The 18,635-nt window shown below is 56.8% G+C and overlaps 1 protein-coding gene across 11 annotated transcripts in view; it reads right to left on the bottom strand.

Annotated features, from left to right (window-relative positions):
* The window catches only part of NRXN2 (neurexin 2), a 108,128-nt gene that overhangs the window by 45,467 nt on the left and 44,026 nt on the right, over positions 1-18,635 (bottom strand). For 8 of the 11 annotated variants that reach the window (XM_087422709.1, XM_087422715.1, XM_014792941.2 and 5 more), the window contains 7 exons: positions 13,997-14,158; positions 12,799-13,237; positions 9,089-9,475; positions 8,704-8,907; positions 2,681-2,707; positions 1,051-1,170; positions 259-640 (listed from right to left, as the gene is read on the bottom strand). In XM_087422709.1, the coding sequence (XP_087278835.1) occupies positions 259-640; positions 1,051-1,170; positions 2,681-2,707; positions 8,704-8,907; positions 9,089-9,475; positions 12,799-13,237; positions 13,997-14,158 (1,721 nt within the window). The remainder of the gene's footprint in view (positions 1-258; positions 641-1,050; positions 1,171-2,680; positions 2,708-8,703; positions 8,908-9,088; positions 9,476-12,798; positions 13,238-13,996; positions 14,159-18,635) is intronic. The other 3 variants (XM_087422710.1, XM_087422718.1, XM_087422714.1) reach the window with 1 other exon arrangement.

Below are 18,635 nucleotides of genomic sequence, written 5' to 3'. Positions count from 1 at the left end.
AGAGGGCCGGAGGGCCTGAGCCAGGACAGGAAACGGAGAACAGATATAACTGGGAAAGCCCTGGAAGGAAGTAACTGGGGAGCCACCAGGGTGGAAGAGGGGTGCTGCTTCTCCATCTTGGCTGGTGGCTGGGGACCCGAATCTTGCCCTGTGGTTTGGGGACATTAGACACTCCAGCCAGTGCTGGGGGAGCTATATCCTGGTCAGCAGGGGGAGGGGACCACTTCCTCGACAGCGGGGCCATGCCCAGCACCTCACCCCTTGACCAGCTCGATGACAATGAAGTCATTGCCGTTGCCCGAGTTGAACAGGAGAAGCCCGTCGGGGGCTGTGGTCTTGAACTGGAAGAAGAGGTGCATAGAAGCATAAGCTTGGAGCGTGGCGAGCGCCAGGTAGCTGCTGCGACTCTTGAAGGTGACAGGATCGGCCACGATGGCACGCAGGCCAAAGCGCGCGTTGAGCTCGCAGTAGGTGATGTCGCCATCCTTGCACTGGTCCATGTAGGGCTGGCCATTGAACATCAGCCCACTCAGGTGCCCGATGAAGTTGGAGGGCACCACGGAGATGAAACGCCGCTCCGTCATGATGCCCGTCTCGATGTTGTGGAACTCCAGCCGCGTGTGGGCTCCTGCCATCTGTCCTGCTCGGGACAGGACACCGAGATGAGGGGGGTGGCTTTGGGGCACAGACTGTAGGGTCATTCTTGGGGCTGGGCCTTGGGGCCCCAGGAGCCTCCCCTCCACACAAGGGCCACACGGGAGAGACATCAGCAGATGCCCTCAGGTAGGTGCTGGCAACAAGTGCAGCTCCTGGGTCCAGGAGGAGTCGTGGGACTCGTTAGTCCTGGGCTGACAGGCCTGCAGGGAAATGCTGCCTGCAGGGAGCTAAAACGGTCCCTGGGGTCCGGGCCCCCATAATATACCACCCCTGAGGGAGAGATGGCAGCAGCGCCTTGCCAGAATGCTGCCCTAGGCAGTGGTCACCAAGAAGAACAGGGCCAAGCACAGGTCACTAGAGACGTGTCCACCTCCCTGGTCCCAGACCACCTACCCTCCACGGTCACGTTGTCCACAGAGAGCTGCAGGCTCTTGCCACGCCGCACCACCCTCACCGTGTGCCACTCATTGTCATTGAGCTTGTGCCCCGCAAAGAGCGTCTCGGGGCCTTTACCTGCGGCACCAAGGGGGGAGTGAGCATGGCGCCCACACACGCTCGCATGAGGCTTCATGTACCACCCCAGGCACACAGAGCCTCACCACTACACACACGTGTGCATGCAGGTACACACGCCACCTATGGCACATATTCAGTTGTGCCACACACCCATGCACACAGGTACACACACTCACACAAGACATAAACCCAGACACCCTCAGTCCTGCCACGTTGTGCAACTTCCCAGGGTGCCATTCGAATAGAATCCAATGTGAATGTGCCTCCGGAATTGTGCCCTGAGGCCCTGCACACAGACACTCACACTACAACCAACATACTATTCTCAAGTCTTCTAAGGACCTTCAATGTCAACGTGTATAGCCAGCAGCTAATTCCCAGCGTGTAGGCATAGGCCTAACTTTCAAAAATACACAACCTTACCACACCCCCAAATGTGAATATGCGCTCACATCTTCATTGCTGGCAGCGAACCTTCCACACAGACACACAGCTCCCCCATCTACAGAGGGACCCAATGTGACCTTTCTGCACAAACTCCACACCCCCGGACAGGCAACCACACACACAACATCTCCAGCATGGCCAGAGAGGGGAATGTTTCTTAGGAATTATGGCCATTTATTCAAGACCAGGACTAACTGCTTGCAAGTCTAAGACAAAACATATTTATCTTTGGAATGGTGTTGAACTTTGCATCACTTCCAGGTCACCCCTGGGCCCCCCCAACATTCTCGCCAGCGGGGAAAGGCTTCACCACGCATGCGCATGCAAGTACCAAACACACACACGCGCTGAGCACACACAGCCTCTCTGCCTGCGCCTGCCATGTTCCTTTGCTCTTGTGTGACCTCAGGGCATACCATGCAGAAACACTCTTGGAGACTAAGCATTGAGCCCGGCACACCAGGATGCTCAGAAATGTCCACGCCTGCTCTCCATCCCACCCCTGCTGAGTGCCTCACTGTCACCTCTGCAAGTCCCCCTATTTGGCAGAAACTCAGCCCCCACGGACACAGGCTATGGAGGGGCTGCCCTGTGAGGCCCTGACCATGCTCACCTCGCGCCCTCATCTTCTTTCCCGTGGACCTCGCCCTCCCCCTGGTGGCCACCTCTGGAGATGCAGCGGGATATCTCAGCCCCTCTCGAGCTCCTTCCTGCCCGTAGGGTGATGGGTGTCCTGCTACAGGTGCCACCAAGTCTTCGCCCCACCCTCCTGAAGACTTGAGATGCCAAGGTTTCCAGCCTTCCCCTTCAGACCCAGTGAGCATGCTGACCCCGGATCCTCCACCAACTCTCCCTGGTTCGGCTTCATTTGGCCCATTCTGCCCTCCACAACCACACCACCCCATCCACCCCAGGCCAGCTCCCCTCCCTACACCCACTGCCCAACCCCCACACAGCCAGTGATGAAGGCTTCCCCTCCCCCCACCGTCCCTCCCCAGATCCCCATGTCCAGCGTCCCAGGCCCCTTGGGAGTCTGCAGAAGAAGAGGGAAGCCACTTACTGGGTGCGCAGCCGACGCGCAGGCAGTCTGGGGGGGCCATGGGGCGGGCAGAGGGGGAGGGGAGACAAAAAGGCAGAACAAGTTTTTTTTTTTTTACATCCTTCACAGGGAGGGGTGTCTGCGGGCAGCAGTTCCCCCCAGGGCCACTTTCCGGGGACCACGCGTGCCCAGGTGCCCTCTCCCCTTCCTCAGTTGGACCCCTGTCCCTCCTGCCCGCAAGAGGGCTCCGACCCTCCCCAGAACTGGGAGGCAGGGCAGTCAGGTGATGGGAAGAGGGCTTGCGTCTCCCTTCTTAGAGGGGCCCAGGCCTCTCCTGTCTGAAGGAGATGGGCACCATGGGAATCCCAGTCGTACAGGGGATCAATGCAGGGCTGAGGGCTTGACCAACCCCACATCTCCCCATCTCTAGGAGGGAGATGGGTGGGGATGGCCAGAGTTCCTGCAGCCCTGCTCTGGGACGACTCCCCGCTCAGAGCCCAGGTTGTGACATGTCACTCTACTGCCCTCTGGGCTCTGAGCTAAATGGAGGGGTCTGCCCCAGGGCCCCCTTCCCGTGGCCATACACCTCCCAAAGTCCCAGGGGGCTAGCACCACCCCTACAGGAACCTTCCTTCTACCCTTCCTAACCTGGAGGATGCCAGGCTGCCACTGGGAACCGGGGTGGTCCTTCACCCTGAAGAGGAACTAGTATTAATCCATTTTCCTAGGGAGGGGCCAAGGCCTCACAGATGGGGACACTGAGGCCCCCAAAGTATGACTCCTGAGGACACACAGCAAGTCAGGGACAAGCAGGCACCATAAGTAAAATCTCTTGCCCCTTCCCCAGTCCAGCATTGCTATCCTCCAACTCCAGGCTGGGAGGGCCCTACGTGGTTGGAAAGCACACTGTCTACACAGAGCTGCAGCCTGGGGCCCCAGGGCCTCTGGCCTTCCTGCTGGTGGAACACATTACCCACAACATGAGAGTCGGCCAGCCTTGCAGAGGGAACAGAGCACTAGGGTCCTACGAAGCTGGGGATCAAGGCACTTTGGACGCCTGCACTGCTCCATCAGACCCAGACAGCCTGGGGCTGCAGAGTCCTGGACAGGCAGGCAGAGGAGCTGGGTCCTAATCTCATTATGTGACAGTGGCAAATCTCCTCTCTAAGCCTCAGTTTCCCTCCCCCTGAGCTGAGGGGCTTGAACAAGAGGATCCGGAGCTGGAGCAAGAAACGTGTTCACTGGGCTGGCCCTTGCCTTTCAGAGAGGGGTAAGTTCCCAGCAATATCCTAGCAGCCTGTGGCTCTTCCCAGAACAGGCTCTGCCCACAGCCCCAAGGCCCAGGAAGCAAAGGGGGCTGGAGGCACCTGGCACACCCTGGACCCCTGAAGGTTCCTGCAGTGGAGGTAAACAGATTCCCCTGTGGCTCTGGGGGGCACGGGCCCCTCGGGCAGTACGGCTGAGCTCCACACGCGTTGTCAACCGCAGCAGAAGAGTGGGGGAGCAGCCGGGACCCTGGGCCACAGCCTGGCACCAAGGGAGGGGCAGAGGAGGCAGAGGAAGGTCAAGGGGCAGATACAGGGGGAAGTGAGAAGCCACAGTGAGAGGAAGGAAGTCAAGAGGGTACAGAGAGAAAAGAGGAAGAAAAGGGGGAGCAGAGGGAAGGAGAAGCGGGACAGAGGGGGAAGGGGAGGAATGTCGGCGGGGAGGAAGGGAGGGTGCCGGGCTTGGATTCAGGTCACGGGGGCTCTCTTGGGGCCAGCAGAGTCTTCTCCAATGAAGGGTCCAAAAAAGAAAAAATGGGCCTGGAAGGCAGGCCGATGCCCTGTTGGGAAAAAGCCCAGGGAAGAGCTCAATTCTTTCCCTCCCCAGCAGGGGAGCACCAGGAATGGGGGGTCCATCTGTCCAGAGAAGAGGTGTCAGCTCCAGGCCCACCCCCTACAGTGACCCCACCCTCAGAAGCCCCCACTCCAGCGGGGAAGAAAGCGAACACCCCTTGAAGATGGGCACCCCAGGAGGGAGCCAGCACCATCCCAGCGGAAAGCCAGGAACGGCGAGTGAGTGGGAGAAACGTAGCCCTCCAGCGCACACCCCTGCCCAGAGCACAGCTCAAGGAGCAGTAGCTGGTACCCTCTTAACTAGTAACCTGCACCTCAAGTTCAGGGAACGGATGGAAGTGACTGGTCTGCGCAGACACACCAAGGCCCTGGCTGGACATGGAGACCAGAGTGAGGGTATGAATGTGTGATGGGACGGGTGGGAAAAAGTCATCTGCATGGAAAGGAACTCAGGGTGAAGAACCCGGGATCCCCGTCCTGTGCCCCACCTAGCCCCCCACCCCACGGATTGGAGACAGGCGGTGAGGGGGCCAAGGCTCCTATGCAAGGAGCCCGCTGGCCGGCATCTCATCTCGGAAATGATACTGCAGAGTGGCCACATGCACTCCTGGGGCAGAGCTGTCCCCCCAGTAGCCCACCCTGTAGAAGCGGCTGGAACTACCACCCCGCCCCAGTGGGAACAAGGTGCCCTCCCAGGGCCCCAGGGATTAGAGGGCTTTGAGATGTAATGTGTGTTTAGCCTGGCTCACAACATGAAGGAGAGTTAGACTTGCTCTGTACGGCCCACGAGGGCAGAACTAGGTCCACACATGCGAATTTCAGGAGACACTGTTAACACCAAGGAAGAATGACCCGATGATTAGAATGGCCATCTCAGAGGTCGGGAGGTCCTGACACGGAAGGATCTGAGCACAGGTGGAGAGCCTCCGTTGGAGGGGGAAGGCACGGGCGATTCTCACAGGGGGCGGGCTTAAGGAGGGGACTTCTAAGGGCCCCTCCAGCTCGAAGATTCTTCATTACAGTGCTCCCTTCATGGCAGCCTCACTGACAGCTGGGACCACGTAGGCACACCTGGTGGAGGGCAACTCCAGGGAGGGTGATGAGAGGACAGGCTGGGCTGGGCACTGGCCCGAGAGGCCATACCCAGGGCAGAAGGAACCCAGGAACCCAGGTCACACTGGAACAGGTGAAGAATCCAGAGGACTCTACTGTCCTCTAGGAACAGAGATCAACTACCCTGCTCAAGGGCTGTAGACAGTAGACCTCAGGGTACTTGCTCAGTGCCCACAGATGTGGTGGAGGCCAGGAGACGGGGCAGGAGGCACGATCCAGTTTCTCTGGCATCCTCTGCCTGGGCGGAGGCCTAGCAAACACCTGTCTCCTGAGGCTGCACTAAGTGCCTCCCCACAACCGTCCCACCAAGTGGTCACTGACAGCCTCAGCTCCCTCTTCAGGACCAGCTCCAAGTCTGTGTCCTTCCACTGAGCACCTCAGCTGCCTGCGTGAGGCCAGCTTCCCTCCCTACAGGATGAGAGCACAAGGCCAGAGAACAAGCCTCGTTAGGCCTCTCTCCGATTCCTGGCAGCGAGTCCAGCCTGGGACCAGGGCCTCAGTGGTGTTGCCTGTCTGTGAGGCCCTGCAGGCCCTGGGGAGCAAGCAGGATGGGGATCAGGATGGGGCTCCTGAGGCGGGGGCCAGACTGGGTCAGGCAGTGTGGAAGCAGGCCCCAGGCCTGGCTCTAAGCTTAGCTCCCTGTCCCAGTGAGATTTTCCTTCAAGAAGGCTGGGGGAGTCTACGCATGGGTCTTGCATCTGTATAATGTCTTCACTCTCATTATTCCACTGGACCCTCAAAACCTCCACAGAAAGCAGGCAGAGTGAGGATTCTTATGCCCACTTTACCGATAAGAAAACAGAGGCCCAGAGAGGGGGAATGACTTAGCCAGCAGGTAAGGAGACCAGGGCTAGAACCCAGATCTTCCGGCCCCCAGCCCAAAGCTCTTCCCACTGCAGCCTGAGGCTGGGTGTCCGTGTGGCTCACACAGCGGCCACACGCCTCCCTGTACGCACATCACTCAGTGTTTGTGGACAGATGCGTCTGCTCTCAGCTTATCATGAGCTGTTAGAGATGGCATCTCTGTGGATGGGGCTGGGGACAGCCCAGGGTGAGAGGCAGGTGGCAGGACTGTCCTGCTGGCTGTCAGCCTGAGGGCCACCTTGTTCTCTAACTTCTGAGTACTATGTGACACAGACAGAAAAGCATGTCCATGGGAAGGAGAGGGTGGATCCTAAGGGTGATATGTCCCCAGGGCCACCAGAGAACATTGTCCTGGCAAAGGACGCTGCCTCCTGTCTGACCTAAAGGAACCCAAGCTTCTTTGCAGGGGACCTAGGACAGTCTGAGCACGGAAGAAGCATCTGCCTTCCCTCCAGATAGAAAGCCCCAGATTTTCCCTGCTGTGTCCTCACCGAGTACAGAGCCCCATGCTTACCGCACAAGAACACACACATCCCAGGGTGAAGGGGGGTATCTCACGCTGGGTACTCAGACCTGGGCAGTCTGAGAAGCACAGGGCCACTCATGGGGTCCTGAGCTGGTGCCTTCCTCCTATGACTGCTTCCAAGGTGCCAGGGCATGTCGTAGACCCATGGAGAGTTGGCCAAAGGGTGTTTCCCATCCTGCTTTCCCCTGCAGCACTGCCACCTGCCACCCACTCTGTGGGCTGTGATGATGGTTAGAAGCAGAGCTTCGGGGTACTCTTCAGTTCCCCAACTCTGAGGCCCTGGCCACCTGCACACCTCCCCAACTCCAGTCCCCGCCTCACTCAGCAAATCCTTGTCCTAGGAGTACAAAGGCCAGGTGGCCGAAAGGGAAAAGAAAAGGACACAGTACAAATTTATTAACAGGATAATGGGCCCCAAAAGGCCACAGTCTGTCCCACAAATGCCCTGGAGACCAATGTTAGGATGAGACTCTAGATAAATATTTAAAAGTTCAAAGCTCTGTGTTCACTCCAGCTGAGGATTCCAATCTGCGCAGAAGAGCCCTACTTCTCCTCTAGGCCCAGGACACAACCAGCGACCCTAGTGGCCTGAATCTCCCTACAGGGCAGGCCCTTGGGCGCTACACTTCAATACTCTTAGAGAGGCTGGTCGGAAATGGACAGATGTGACCCCAGCCTGGACAGCTTAGGACCTCTACCTTCCAATGAACCCCCGACTGAGAGCTCCAGGAAGTGGGGACCTCTCTTCTTCACTACAATAGTCTGAGGATCAGCACACTCCTGGCATTTCTAAGGTGTCCCATAAATATGAGCTGAATGAGTGAACCTGCTGTTTTCTTTTTGCCCTTGACCACAAGAGCTGAAGCCCACGGAGAGTCCAATGGGCCTCATGGTCCTGCCCATGTGGATACCCAATGGACAGCCAGGCAGAGTGGAGGTGCCGCCTGCTCTGGGCTGGGGCAGAGGCATCGAGCCATGGATGGCGAGGGCCCTGATGCCCCTCCACCCCCCAGCTCTGTTAGAGGCCATGGGAACTCTGCACTTTAGGGCAAATGGCCTGGGTTTGAGTCCAGGCTCCTCCCCCCGCTATCACTAGCTTTGTGATGTTGCATAAGTCAGTATATGAATTTCACAATCTATAAAATAGGGGCACTATGGGACTCAAATGTGAAAGCAGACAATGGGAAGATGACATGTCCCAATGCGTCCACTGTGACATGTGCACACAGACACGGCTCTTTAAACACAGAGCGGATGAGGGCGGCTGTCTGCGAGGCCGAGTCCACCTCATCTCTGGATCCACCACCGCACTGAGCTCAGACTTAGCACCAGTAGGCATCTGTCTGCGAGTGTTTCAGAAATGAATGAACCATGAATGAGCGAGTGGAAGAACCGGCAACCAAGAGTGAGCTATGTACGTGTGTGCAGAACAGACACTGCCAAGACCACGCGAGCACCCTGGGAAAGCAGTTGTCACACCGCAGACACACTCGGGGTCCCCCTCCCCGCAGTGTTTCTGAGCACGAGCATTGCCCTACACTGTGTGTCCTCACGAGGACAGAGCTCTCAGGGGCTCTGACCCAGCTGTCACCTCCCCACCTCCAAACTCTCACTGGCGCCACCACCAGCTTCTCCAGACAGAGGGGTTATGGGTCCGAGGCAGGGTCAGGGAAGGGGCCAGGAGCACGGGGCAGGGTGGTTACCGAGGTTGACAGTGAGCTTCATCTGGCCCCCGTCCAGCTCGAGGCGCAGGGTGTCAGCTGACTCCCTGGAGGTGGTGGCCATCATGAGCCCATAGGCCCGCTGGGACATGAAGCGCAGAGACACGTCCTCCGCCTCCGTGTGCATGGCGTTTGGCAGCATGATCTTCATGTACATGGAGCCATCGTAGCTCAGGACCGTAGCCTCTGCCCCGGGAGTGGGGGAAGGGGGAAGAGGGGGACAGGCAGAGGCCAGTGGAGGGAGAGAGAGGATTGAGAGAATCATTATAAGGAAGACAGGCCCAGGGCTGGTCTATGAGGGGCCCCCTGAGGAGGAAGGGGCTCAGGGATGGGCAGCAGGGACACCTGGGATGCAGACTAGCCTCACCTCTCTCACAGACCCGCCCCAGAAAGCCGGTCCCGATGCAGTCACAGACGAAGCGGTTCCAGCCCTCTCGACAGATGCCCCCGTTGCGACAGGGGGCGGATGCACACTGCTTCAGCGTCTCCCGGGAGCAGAAGGGGGCAACGCCCACAGCCCCCTGCGCCTCGGCCAGGCCCCGAAGGTCTCGGCTACGGCCGTCTATGAAGAGGTCCCGCACACAGCCCACATAGCCAGCCCGGAGTGCCGCCGTCCACACCTCCGGGGGCAGGGGCAGGTCCACGCGCCCCCCCTCAGGGAGACCACCCAGGTACAGCTCGTTCTCCAGGTCCAGAATCTCACTCTCCCCAGTGGCCAAGAATGGTGTGCTGCGGCTGTTCACAGAGATGGAGCCTGGGGATCAAGGGAGAGTGGGCTTCAGGGGGGAAGGCAGCATCGAGACGCTACAGGCCAGAAAGGGATGCCCTGGCCTCACACCCTGCAGCAGCCCTGGCCCAGAGGCTCAGCCTCACTCGCCTGCTGCAGAGTCGGCTTCACGAAGGTCCCACGTTCAGGAACTCACGTGAGCCAGCCTCGGCCCAGCTGCAGTGTGCCTGGGCCTCTGTCCAGACTCCTCCTTCCCAACCTGGGCGAGTCCTCAGAGGATGCACAGGAGGTGGACACGCCCAAAAAGGGCTGGATCATTCACGTGTCCTTCCCCCAGCCAGTCCCTTAGACCAGGAAGCAGAGGCAGAGAACCCTAAGGAGGCTGAAAGGTTTGACTCCAAAGGGTTTTCCCCCACCAACATTTATTGAGCTTTTATGACTGTATGCCAGGCACTTAGTACTTTGCATATATTATATCACTTAAGTCTCATGGTAACCCTAGGACATTGGTCCTTTATGATCCCCATTTTGAAATGGCAGAAGAGGCTTAGAGAGACGGGAACCTGCCCAAAGTGCCACAGTGGGTAAGAGCAGAGCCAAAGGACCATCTAGGCAGCAGGACCCCCAGCCCGCATTCTCCACCCCCCGGCCTGGAGCCCCTGCCTGGAGCCCCTCTGTGGCTGGTGGACGAGATGGGCAGGCCGATCAGCTCCAGGGGCCTGTGAGGCAGGATGGCAGCCAGGAGGAGGGAAGCCAGGCATGGAGCTTCTGAGTTGTCAGAGTTCTTTGGAAGAGAGGCTGGTTATCTCAGAAAAAAGATTTGGGATCAGGCGGGAGCTTCAAAGCCTTTACTGAGATCTTATGAAGCAGAAACTTATACGTTAGAGGCTTTATTCTGTTTATAATTTTTATTCCCTATGTTTTCCTTCCTCTCTCCTTTCTCAAGTACGGAAGAATTCTTTAAAAAATAAAATAAAAAGTCTGCCTATCTCAGTGGGGTTAAAGAGAGATAAGGAGAGCTTGGTCTACATTAGGGCTGACGGGGTAAGATGGGGAGGGGGTGCAGGAGGAGATCAGAGCGTGAGCATTAAGCGTGAAACTAAGGGAGCAGAATCAGGGCCCTCTCTACAGACGTGGCTCCTTATCCTGAGCATGTTCTCCTCTGCTCAAAACCTTCCCTGAATCAGAGAAGCCATTCCCCTGTGCCCCATTTTAACACCATGGTCCCTAGCTTGTTTTCCCCTGACAAGGTGTCAGGTGCCCCAGGGTCCTGCTGCTAAACCCACTCCCCCGCTGGGCCCCCAAACATGGCCCCCCATCACCCACACCTCTATTTATAGCAGATTCCCCAGATGTCTGCTCTCCCACCCACTGCAGGGCCTCCTGGATGCGGACAATGCCCAACTGGACTCTCAACAAATGACCTGAATGTTGGAGAAGGAAGAGGGAGGGAAAGGAAGAGGTGGGGGAAGGGTGTATAACAGAGAGTCAGCAAGAGGAAATTATAGTGAGTACAGGTCTTGCTCCAAGGTCAAGTTAAAACATGGAAACAGAACAACTCAAGTGTCCATAGATGGATGAATGGATTTTAAAAAATGTGGTCTATCCATACAATGGAGTATTATTCAGCCGTAAAAAGGAAGGAAATGCTGACACATGCTACCACATGGATGAACTTTGAAAACATTCTGCTAAGTGAAATAAGCCAGACACAAAAGGACAAATACTGTATGATCCCACTTATAGGAGGTCCCTAGAGTAGTCAAATTCATAGAGAAGACAATAGAATAGTGGTTGCCAGGGTCTGGGGAAGAGGGAACAGAGACTAAGTGTTTAATGGGGATGGAGTTTTAGTTTGGGAAGATGAAAAAGTTCTGGAGATGGATGATGGTGATGGTAACAGAACAACGTGAATGTACATAATGCCACTGAAATGGACGCTTAAAAATGGTGAAAATAGTAAATTTTATGTTATGTATAGTCTACTGCAATTTTTTTTAAACCATGGGAAAGGCCAAAGATAAGCTTTGTGGGAATGACTGCCCCAAGTCTGTGCTTGTGGGCACGAATGAACATGAGCCATCAGAAGTGGCCGGAGATAGTCAAGACAGTGACCCAAGGACCAGCCAGACCTGGTGTGCGGGCTCTGGAGATCTGCATGAGGCTGACGAGACCAGTTCCTGAAGGCAGAGAGGAGCGGAAGGCCCTGGGCTTCTTTGTGAGGCAGGGCAGATTTCCAATCTAGAGAGCATGGAAACCTCTGGAAACCCTGGAAGGCAGCGAGCACTCTGTGAAGCCCCCTGGTGCCATCATGAGACAAAACTGGGGGATGAACCCACTCCCGTAAGGCCCAGGAAAGGCAACATTTCTCTGCGAAAAGGAGAGGGAGAAACAGGAAGCCCAGGAGAGGCCAATGCTTCCGGGAGCCACAGCAGCCACCTTCCTCGCTGTGTGCGGGGAAACGGCCACTGCAGCCAGGCGTGAAGACCCGGTGCAGTGACAGCTGGGGGAGCATGAAAATTTAGCTGACGTTGATAAGTGCTTAATTTGGATAATGTGTCAGTTCTCATTTATATCAATTCTTTCTCTCGTGTTCAGCAAGATGGAGAAGAGTAAAGAGGAGAGAATTAAGCAGAAAACGAGAAGAGGATGGGAAAGGAAGCCTGAAGAGGAAGAGTGGAGGAGGGAGTGGCTAGAAGCAACGCAAGCTTCAAGAAATAGCACCTGCCCAACGCTAGCACTCACTCTCTGCCCTGCTGCTTTGTTCTAGAAACCTCACTGGGGCGGGAGTCTCAGGTTGTTTTCCGTCTGAGTCTCCCCACCAGAGCATGAGCTCCGTGACAGTGAAGACTGTTTGGTTCACTGCTGTCCCTGTTTCAGCACCTTAGACAGCACCTGGCATACAGTAGGTGCTCAATAAATTTTTGTTACATGAGTTAACAAAAGAAAGTTGAACGGATCTAGATAGAAGGGAGGCATGGTTGGGAAGTTTTTTTCTAAAGGGAGAATGGGTGTTCTCTTATTTTCTGCTCTTGATGGCTGCGGTACAATGATTCCTTTTCCAAATGAGGAAACTGAGGCTTCAAGGGGTTGAGTAAGGGGCCTAAAGTCACACACGCAGAAGTAGGAGAGCTGAGGTGTAAACCCAGGTCTGATTGACTCCAAACTCTATGCTCGGTCCACCAAGGCGCCATGACAGGGGGCACAACGGAGGGGCCGGGAGGGGCAGAGGAAAATGGCAGGGAGGAGTTCAGGAAATTATATATAACCAAAGAGATCTGGAAAGGATGTCAGGGTGGGGGGAGATGAGTGGCCAGGGTGAGAGGGGAAGGGTCGAGAGGCCTCCTGACCTTTGCGCCCGTCCCTCTGGAAGTCCACGTGGCACCACTCGCCATCATTGACCTTGCGGCTGGATGCCCGCAGCTTGATGCCCCCAGAGCCCATATCCAGCAGAAGGTAGAGGTAGCCGTCCAACAGCTCCATGGCAAAGTAGTCGGCCCGCTGGGCAGAGCTGTGGCTGCTGGCCCCGGCCCCAGCCCGCCGGCCCTGGCTGAAGAGCAGCAGCCCGTTGGGCTCAGTGGTGCGGAAGTCTAGGGAGATGGAGCCTGTGCGCTTGGCGCTCCAGCGGGGCAGCGCCACAAAAGCCTCGGGACTCTCAAAGGTCACGGGGTCCAGGGCAGCCACATCCTCACAGCGGAATGACAAGTCCCCCTGCAGCTTCATCTTGGGGTCCCCTTCCTTTGCCAGGCGGGACAGTTCCAGCTTGAAGTCATTATTCTTATAGACCACCTGCAGGGAGGGGCGGGTCAGGGAGGAAGAAGCAAAAGCAGCTTAGGGCCTGGCCATTCTTGCCCAGCAGCAGCCAGCACCAGGGCACCCTGCCACCCAGCCCCAGGAGTCCCTGCCCAGCGCCACCAGACCACTGGCTCGGACCTCTGTTCTACAACTTCACGCACAGAAGCTGTGAACAAGCACCCCCCTTGCCCCACTTGTTTCTCCGTCCTGTCTTCCGGCCCAGCACCAGCACGGCGGCCCTCGGTGCCCGCTGAATTGCAGTTCGTAGTAATGGCAAAACGATCACCGTTAGCGTCTAGTTGACATTTTCCAAGTGACGAGGTATTTTCATTTATGCTCTCATTTGCTCTTCACAACCACCTTAAGAAGTGGGTACTGACCACTCATTTTACAGATGAGGAAACTAAGGGTTAGATAGGTCAAGGGACGTGGCCAAGGTCACAGAGCTGGTGAGTGGAAGAGCCAGGACTCAAACACAGGTCTTTAGTCCTCAGGTCCAACATTCTTTCCTCTCTACCACAGCTGCCTCGAGGGTTCTCTGAGAGGACAGGGGACTTATGAGGCTCCAGGAAATGAGAGAGAAGAAGCCTCTTGATAGAGTCAATGGGCCTTAGGTTTTGAGGAGGGGAATCTCCCACCATGTACTTGGAAGGAACAGAGGCCTGGGCAGCTGGCCGGGTCAGACTGAATCATACTGAAGACAGAGGTCAAAGGGTTCCTGGGCTGACCCAGCCCCTTCCTGGCCCTACTCACGTCCTTGAGGCAGCCCATGAAGTTGTTGCTGACGGGCGAGCCCGGCAGGTCAGCAGTGTTGGGGCTGCCCCCAATGTAGAAGAAGTCATCAGAGCCCAGCATGGTGTAATCCTCCTGCGTGTAGCCTGTGGTGGTCAGGATCCCGTCCACCGAGATGGTCACCTGCCCAGCCCAGGGAGGGAGGGGGAGAGACAAGGAGACAACCGGCGTCAACTCCCTGCGAAGAGCCAAGGGCTGGGCAAGGGAGGGGCCAGGGGGCAGCGGGGGAGGGGACCCCCCATTTTTATGTCTGCTTGTCTCAGAGGAGGAACAGTGGGGGGAGAGAGGAGGTGGGGGAAAGAGGCAGCACAAGATTTGATGGTTTCAGGGTGGGCTCAGGCATCCCCACAGCCCCCAGCTCAGCAGGCAGAGGACTGAAGGGTACTTAAAGAGCTCACCTTGAAGAGCACCAAGAGGCAGTTTCTGGAAGTGGCTCCAAGTGGGAGTGGAGACCCCAGGACAGGGCCCCGTTATGGGGGGATGCAAATGGCACCCTCACTTCTCTCCTCTTGAAGGTGCTCTCTGGACCCACATGTGATTTCAGAGCATCTTTCATAAAGGAGGCAGAGAATACCCCCTCTCCTTGGGTCTTGGTGGCCTCAACTCACCTGCAGCTCTCCCTTCGGGGCGCTGAGGAGTCCTTTCAGTCTTAGCCCCGTAGGGAGATGCAAGATAGCAAGGGAGTGAGGAACAAGAACCAGATATTCCTGGGGAGTCTTGGAACTTCCTGGGAGATGCATAACGCCCTTCAGGGCGGATTCCCTCCACTCCCACCCTAACTCCGAGGGGTCCCACTGGTCCAAGCCGTCTTCCTGAGTCTGTCTTTACTCCCCAGGTCCCTCTGTATTTGGGACACTCTCTTGTCTCCCAAGCAGAGGGCAGCCCTTTACCTATTCATCAGCCCGCCTTCTCGTCTTAATTGTCTTCCCTCTGACACCACCATTGTTACTCTAAGGAGTCAGGGCCAGGTCAGGGAACGGGGTTGAGGGGACAGGGCAATCTCATGATTCCTTGACCTTGGGCTGCAAAGTCAGGTAAGAAAGCAACACAGGTAGGGATAGGGGAGTACCTGGTGTTCCAAGGACATGAAAGGGGCTCAGTAGTGGCCTGGGGAAGGCAGAAGTGACCTTGGGGTAGAGTGACAAGTGCAGGGAACTCTCTAACTGCTGCCTTCTAGGCAAATGCCCACCTGGCCCCTGAAAAGTCCAGCCATAGGAGCAGCCCGAAGGGCTCCAGACACCCAGCCAGGTTGTGGGGGAAGAGCCAAGGGCTGCGGGACCACGGGCCCCACTCTAGGAAGGCTGTGGTTTAAGACGGTCAGCTAGGAAAAGTGGGCAGGCCCCTGCAGGGGCCATCAGGAAGCTGGCTCATGGTGAACCCAACACTGTGCTTCCACAGGCCACAGCTTACGCCCACTTCTCCCCTAAAATGTGCCTCGGCACCCCCTTTTCAGGCAAAGTCTGGAGATTGGGGCCTTCCAGTCACATCCTGTGATGTCCCCACCCACCCCCGTCCATACGCACATGCCACCAGCCATCTTCCAGCGACTGGTCTCCAGGGTTCCATTGTCACGGGGGCAGGGGCTGGGTGTTAGGAACTCCTAAGGGACATGGGCAGAACATGGGCAAGGGGAACTTCCCCCACAGGACCCTCAGGTCCCCTTGCGCTGGGCTGGAGCCTCACAGTGAGTGGGGTGGGGCTGAGCAAAGCAAGGGCTGAAGGGGCCCCCTCCTGGGAACCATCAAACCTTGTGCTGGGGGGACTAGGTTCGAGGATGGAAGGTAAGGGGGTGTCTTTGTGGAAGGGGGCAGTTTGAAGTTTTTGATTCTTGTTTTGAGGGGAGAGCTGGTTGTTATTGTTTATTTCTTCCCTCCACCCCACCCGAGGCTGGGAAGGGGGGATCTGGACGGAAAAGGGAAGGGCTCCAAGTATTAGTCACAAAAACATGCAGACAAGATTAGAACGGGCAGAAGGGGGCTGGAGGAAGGGGACTGGGATGAAGGGGGGTGGTGAGGCAGGGAGGGGTAGCAGGGGAAGGGGTCTCCCCGGGGCAAACTCAGCTCCCTCTGCCCTCCACCTCCACTCCTGGCGCCACACTCAGAGACCAGGGACTGGGCCACTAATTAGTTCCTGAGCCTACATCTGGTCACCCCAACTAGACGGTCAGCTCCTGAAGGGTGGGCACCCAGCCTGACGTGTCCCTGTAACCCTAATGACCTACATCATGGTCATTAAAGGTGAACGTCCAGTCACCTCATGACTCAGGGCCACACTTGGCTCTCACTGCCTGTGTCCGTCTATAAACCCAACGCCTTGGGAGTCTTGGGTGACAGAGCCTCAGTCCTCCGAGACCGCTCCGATCCGGGCGTCCCTGCTTCTGTGCAGGGGGAGGGCCTTCCTGACCCTGAAGCTTCCCAGGAAGAAGCTCTTCCTCTGGCCTCCATCAGTACACTCGGCCTGCCAGCCCGCCTGCGCCCTCAGCTGTGTCCTCCCTCCCCAGCCCCAGTAGCCAGGGCACCAGCTACTGGCATCTTCCTCACTCTATGGGCCCTCTTTGGCCCACTCCATTCGGCCAGCCCTCCTGCCTTTGCCCTCTCAGAAGTAGAAAGACCTGACTAGGGGGATCCTCTTAAACTCCCCTCCAGACTGGGTGCAAATCTGACCTTGCCCCCCAAGGCTTTATGCAAATCACTGCCACGTGGTGCCCCCTATTGGAAGAGATCAATCACCCTCCGATCTGTCCCTCAAATTCACAACTACTTTTTTAGAGCAGCCCTGACTCAGGGGGTTGTGGGACAGGGTAGCAGGAGGCAGGGTGACATAAGGAGGTGCACGGAGGAAGAGGGGTCAGCCTGGGGAGGGGAGGTAGAGGGAGAAAGGGGGAGATGGGCACTGGGTGGAAAGGAAGCCAAGGGCAGGGGGCATGGAGGAAGGTCTCTGGGGAAGGCAAGGAGGGAAATGACTGAGATTAGTAAACCCGACTGTTCCCTCAGACAAATCAAAGTCCAGACACAAAAATGGCAGGTTCGTTAGTAAAAGCAGGAAACAGGGGAACAATTCCCCCGTTCCCCTCCACCCAGGGGTTCGTGATGCCCCTGCCCCCCAACCCCCCCCGCACAGCTTCTGGAAGGGGTGGGGCTGGCGGGGGAGGAGGGCAGGGGGGACCATGCGACACAGAACAGCCGCTGCAGCTAGGACACATGCGGGTTAGAGAGCCAGGTGGGGAGGCCAGGCCCAGCGGGAGTGGCAAGAGAAAGGCAGCCACAGGTGAGAAGGCATGCAGGCTGGGGGAGAGACGGAAGAGCAGAGATGGAGGCGAAAGAGCTGTTGGGGTGCAGAAGGAGAAACTTCCTTCCAACGGAGGGGAGAGGAGCCATCGCTAGGACAGAGACATTTATGGGTTGAGAAAGAAAGGGAAGGGACATTAGACTCGGACTTTCCTTACCAGAGGGTGACCCGGATGCTCATTCCCCACATCCACTCACCACTGATCACCAACCCCAGACACACCTGCTCACACACCACATCCTACCAGCTGAATGCAGTGGGAGCAAGTTTGGACCAGCTCGTTTCCAGGCAGCATCCTTTTCATCTTCAGGACCATGGCTAGGACCCCAAGACACAGAAGAGACTCGGCACCCAACCCACACCAATCCACTCAACACAAACAGCCCAGGCCCTGAGCGGGGACTGAGTAGGCCTGGAGGAGTGAGCCACAGCTCTGCCCTGGAGAAGCCATGCCCAGCCAGGGAAGAGGGAAGGAGCACAGAAGATGCAGGAGCCCAGTGCCCAGCCTCCACTCCACTCCTCAGGAGCAAGGAAGGTGGCTAAAGATGCCTACAAGGGGCAGCCTATAACATGGGTGGGGTGGGCTCTCAACCCTCTCTGCTGGCCCCACTTCTCTTCTGCTCTGCTTGTCTCCCCTTAGGCAGGCCAGTAGGATGTGAAACCAGGTCCTGGCCACAAATATCCCCACAGAGGCACTCCATGCCCACCAGGCCCCAGGAGGAAAGGCTGAGGAAGAGGGGAAGCACCCCTCTGGCATCATCCAGATCCTTTCCCAGGTCCCTGCTATGATCACAGGGTCACTGACCTCCTTGAGAGGGAAACTTATGCAAGACAGAATAAGACTGAGGGCAGGTGTTTTTAACTTGTGGGCTGGCTGGATGGGCTTTGGGGATTCATGAAGCCCCTTGACATTGTATGCAAAACTGCATCAATGGGCATTTCGTTTCCCTGTGAGAGTCCCTTGCTGTGTTATCAAATTCTCCAAGGGATCCATGAGCCAAAGGTGGTTAAGAACAACTAGTTTAGGAAAAAGGTCCTGGCCTCCCCTTGAGATTTAGTGGGATGGGAGTAGGGCATGAAGATGGGGACGGAGGATGGCTGAGAAGGGTCGTGCAGCCTTGTTAGGTATTTAAGTTTAGCCAACTGTTTGGGGTGGAGAGAAGCTAAAGAGAGAAACAAGTTGGAAAGACACACCAAGAAGATGACCTAGCCACCAGTTATGGTCCTACAGCAAATCCTGACCTCTGGATCTGATCAAGCTTGGGAAGAGAGGGGAAAGACTTCAGGTCAGAAATCCTGAGCTCTACTTTAG

Source organism: Ceratotherium simum, chromosome 34 (assembly GCF_057802395.1).
Source record: "Ceratotherium simum simum isolate JZ-2026a chromosome 34, ASM5780239v1, whole genome shotgun sequence".
NCBI lineage: Eukaryota > Metazoa > Chordata > Mammalia > Perissodactyla > Rhinocerotidae > Ceratotherium > Ceratotherium simum.
Note: the sequence above shows the minus strand (reverse complement) of the source record. Positions and strands in the feature narration are given on the sequence as shown.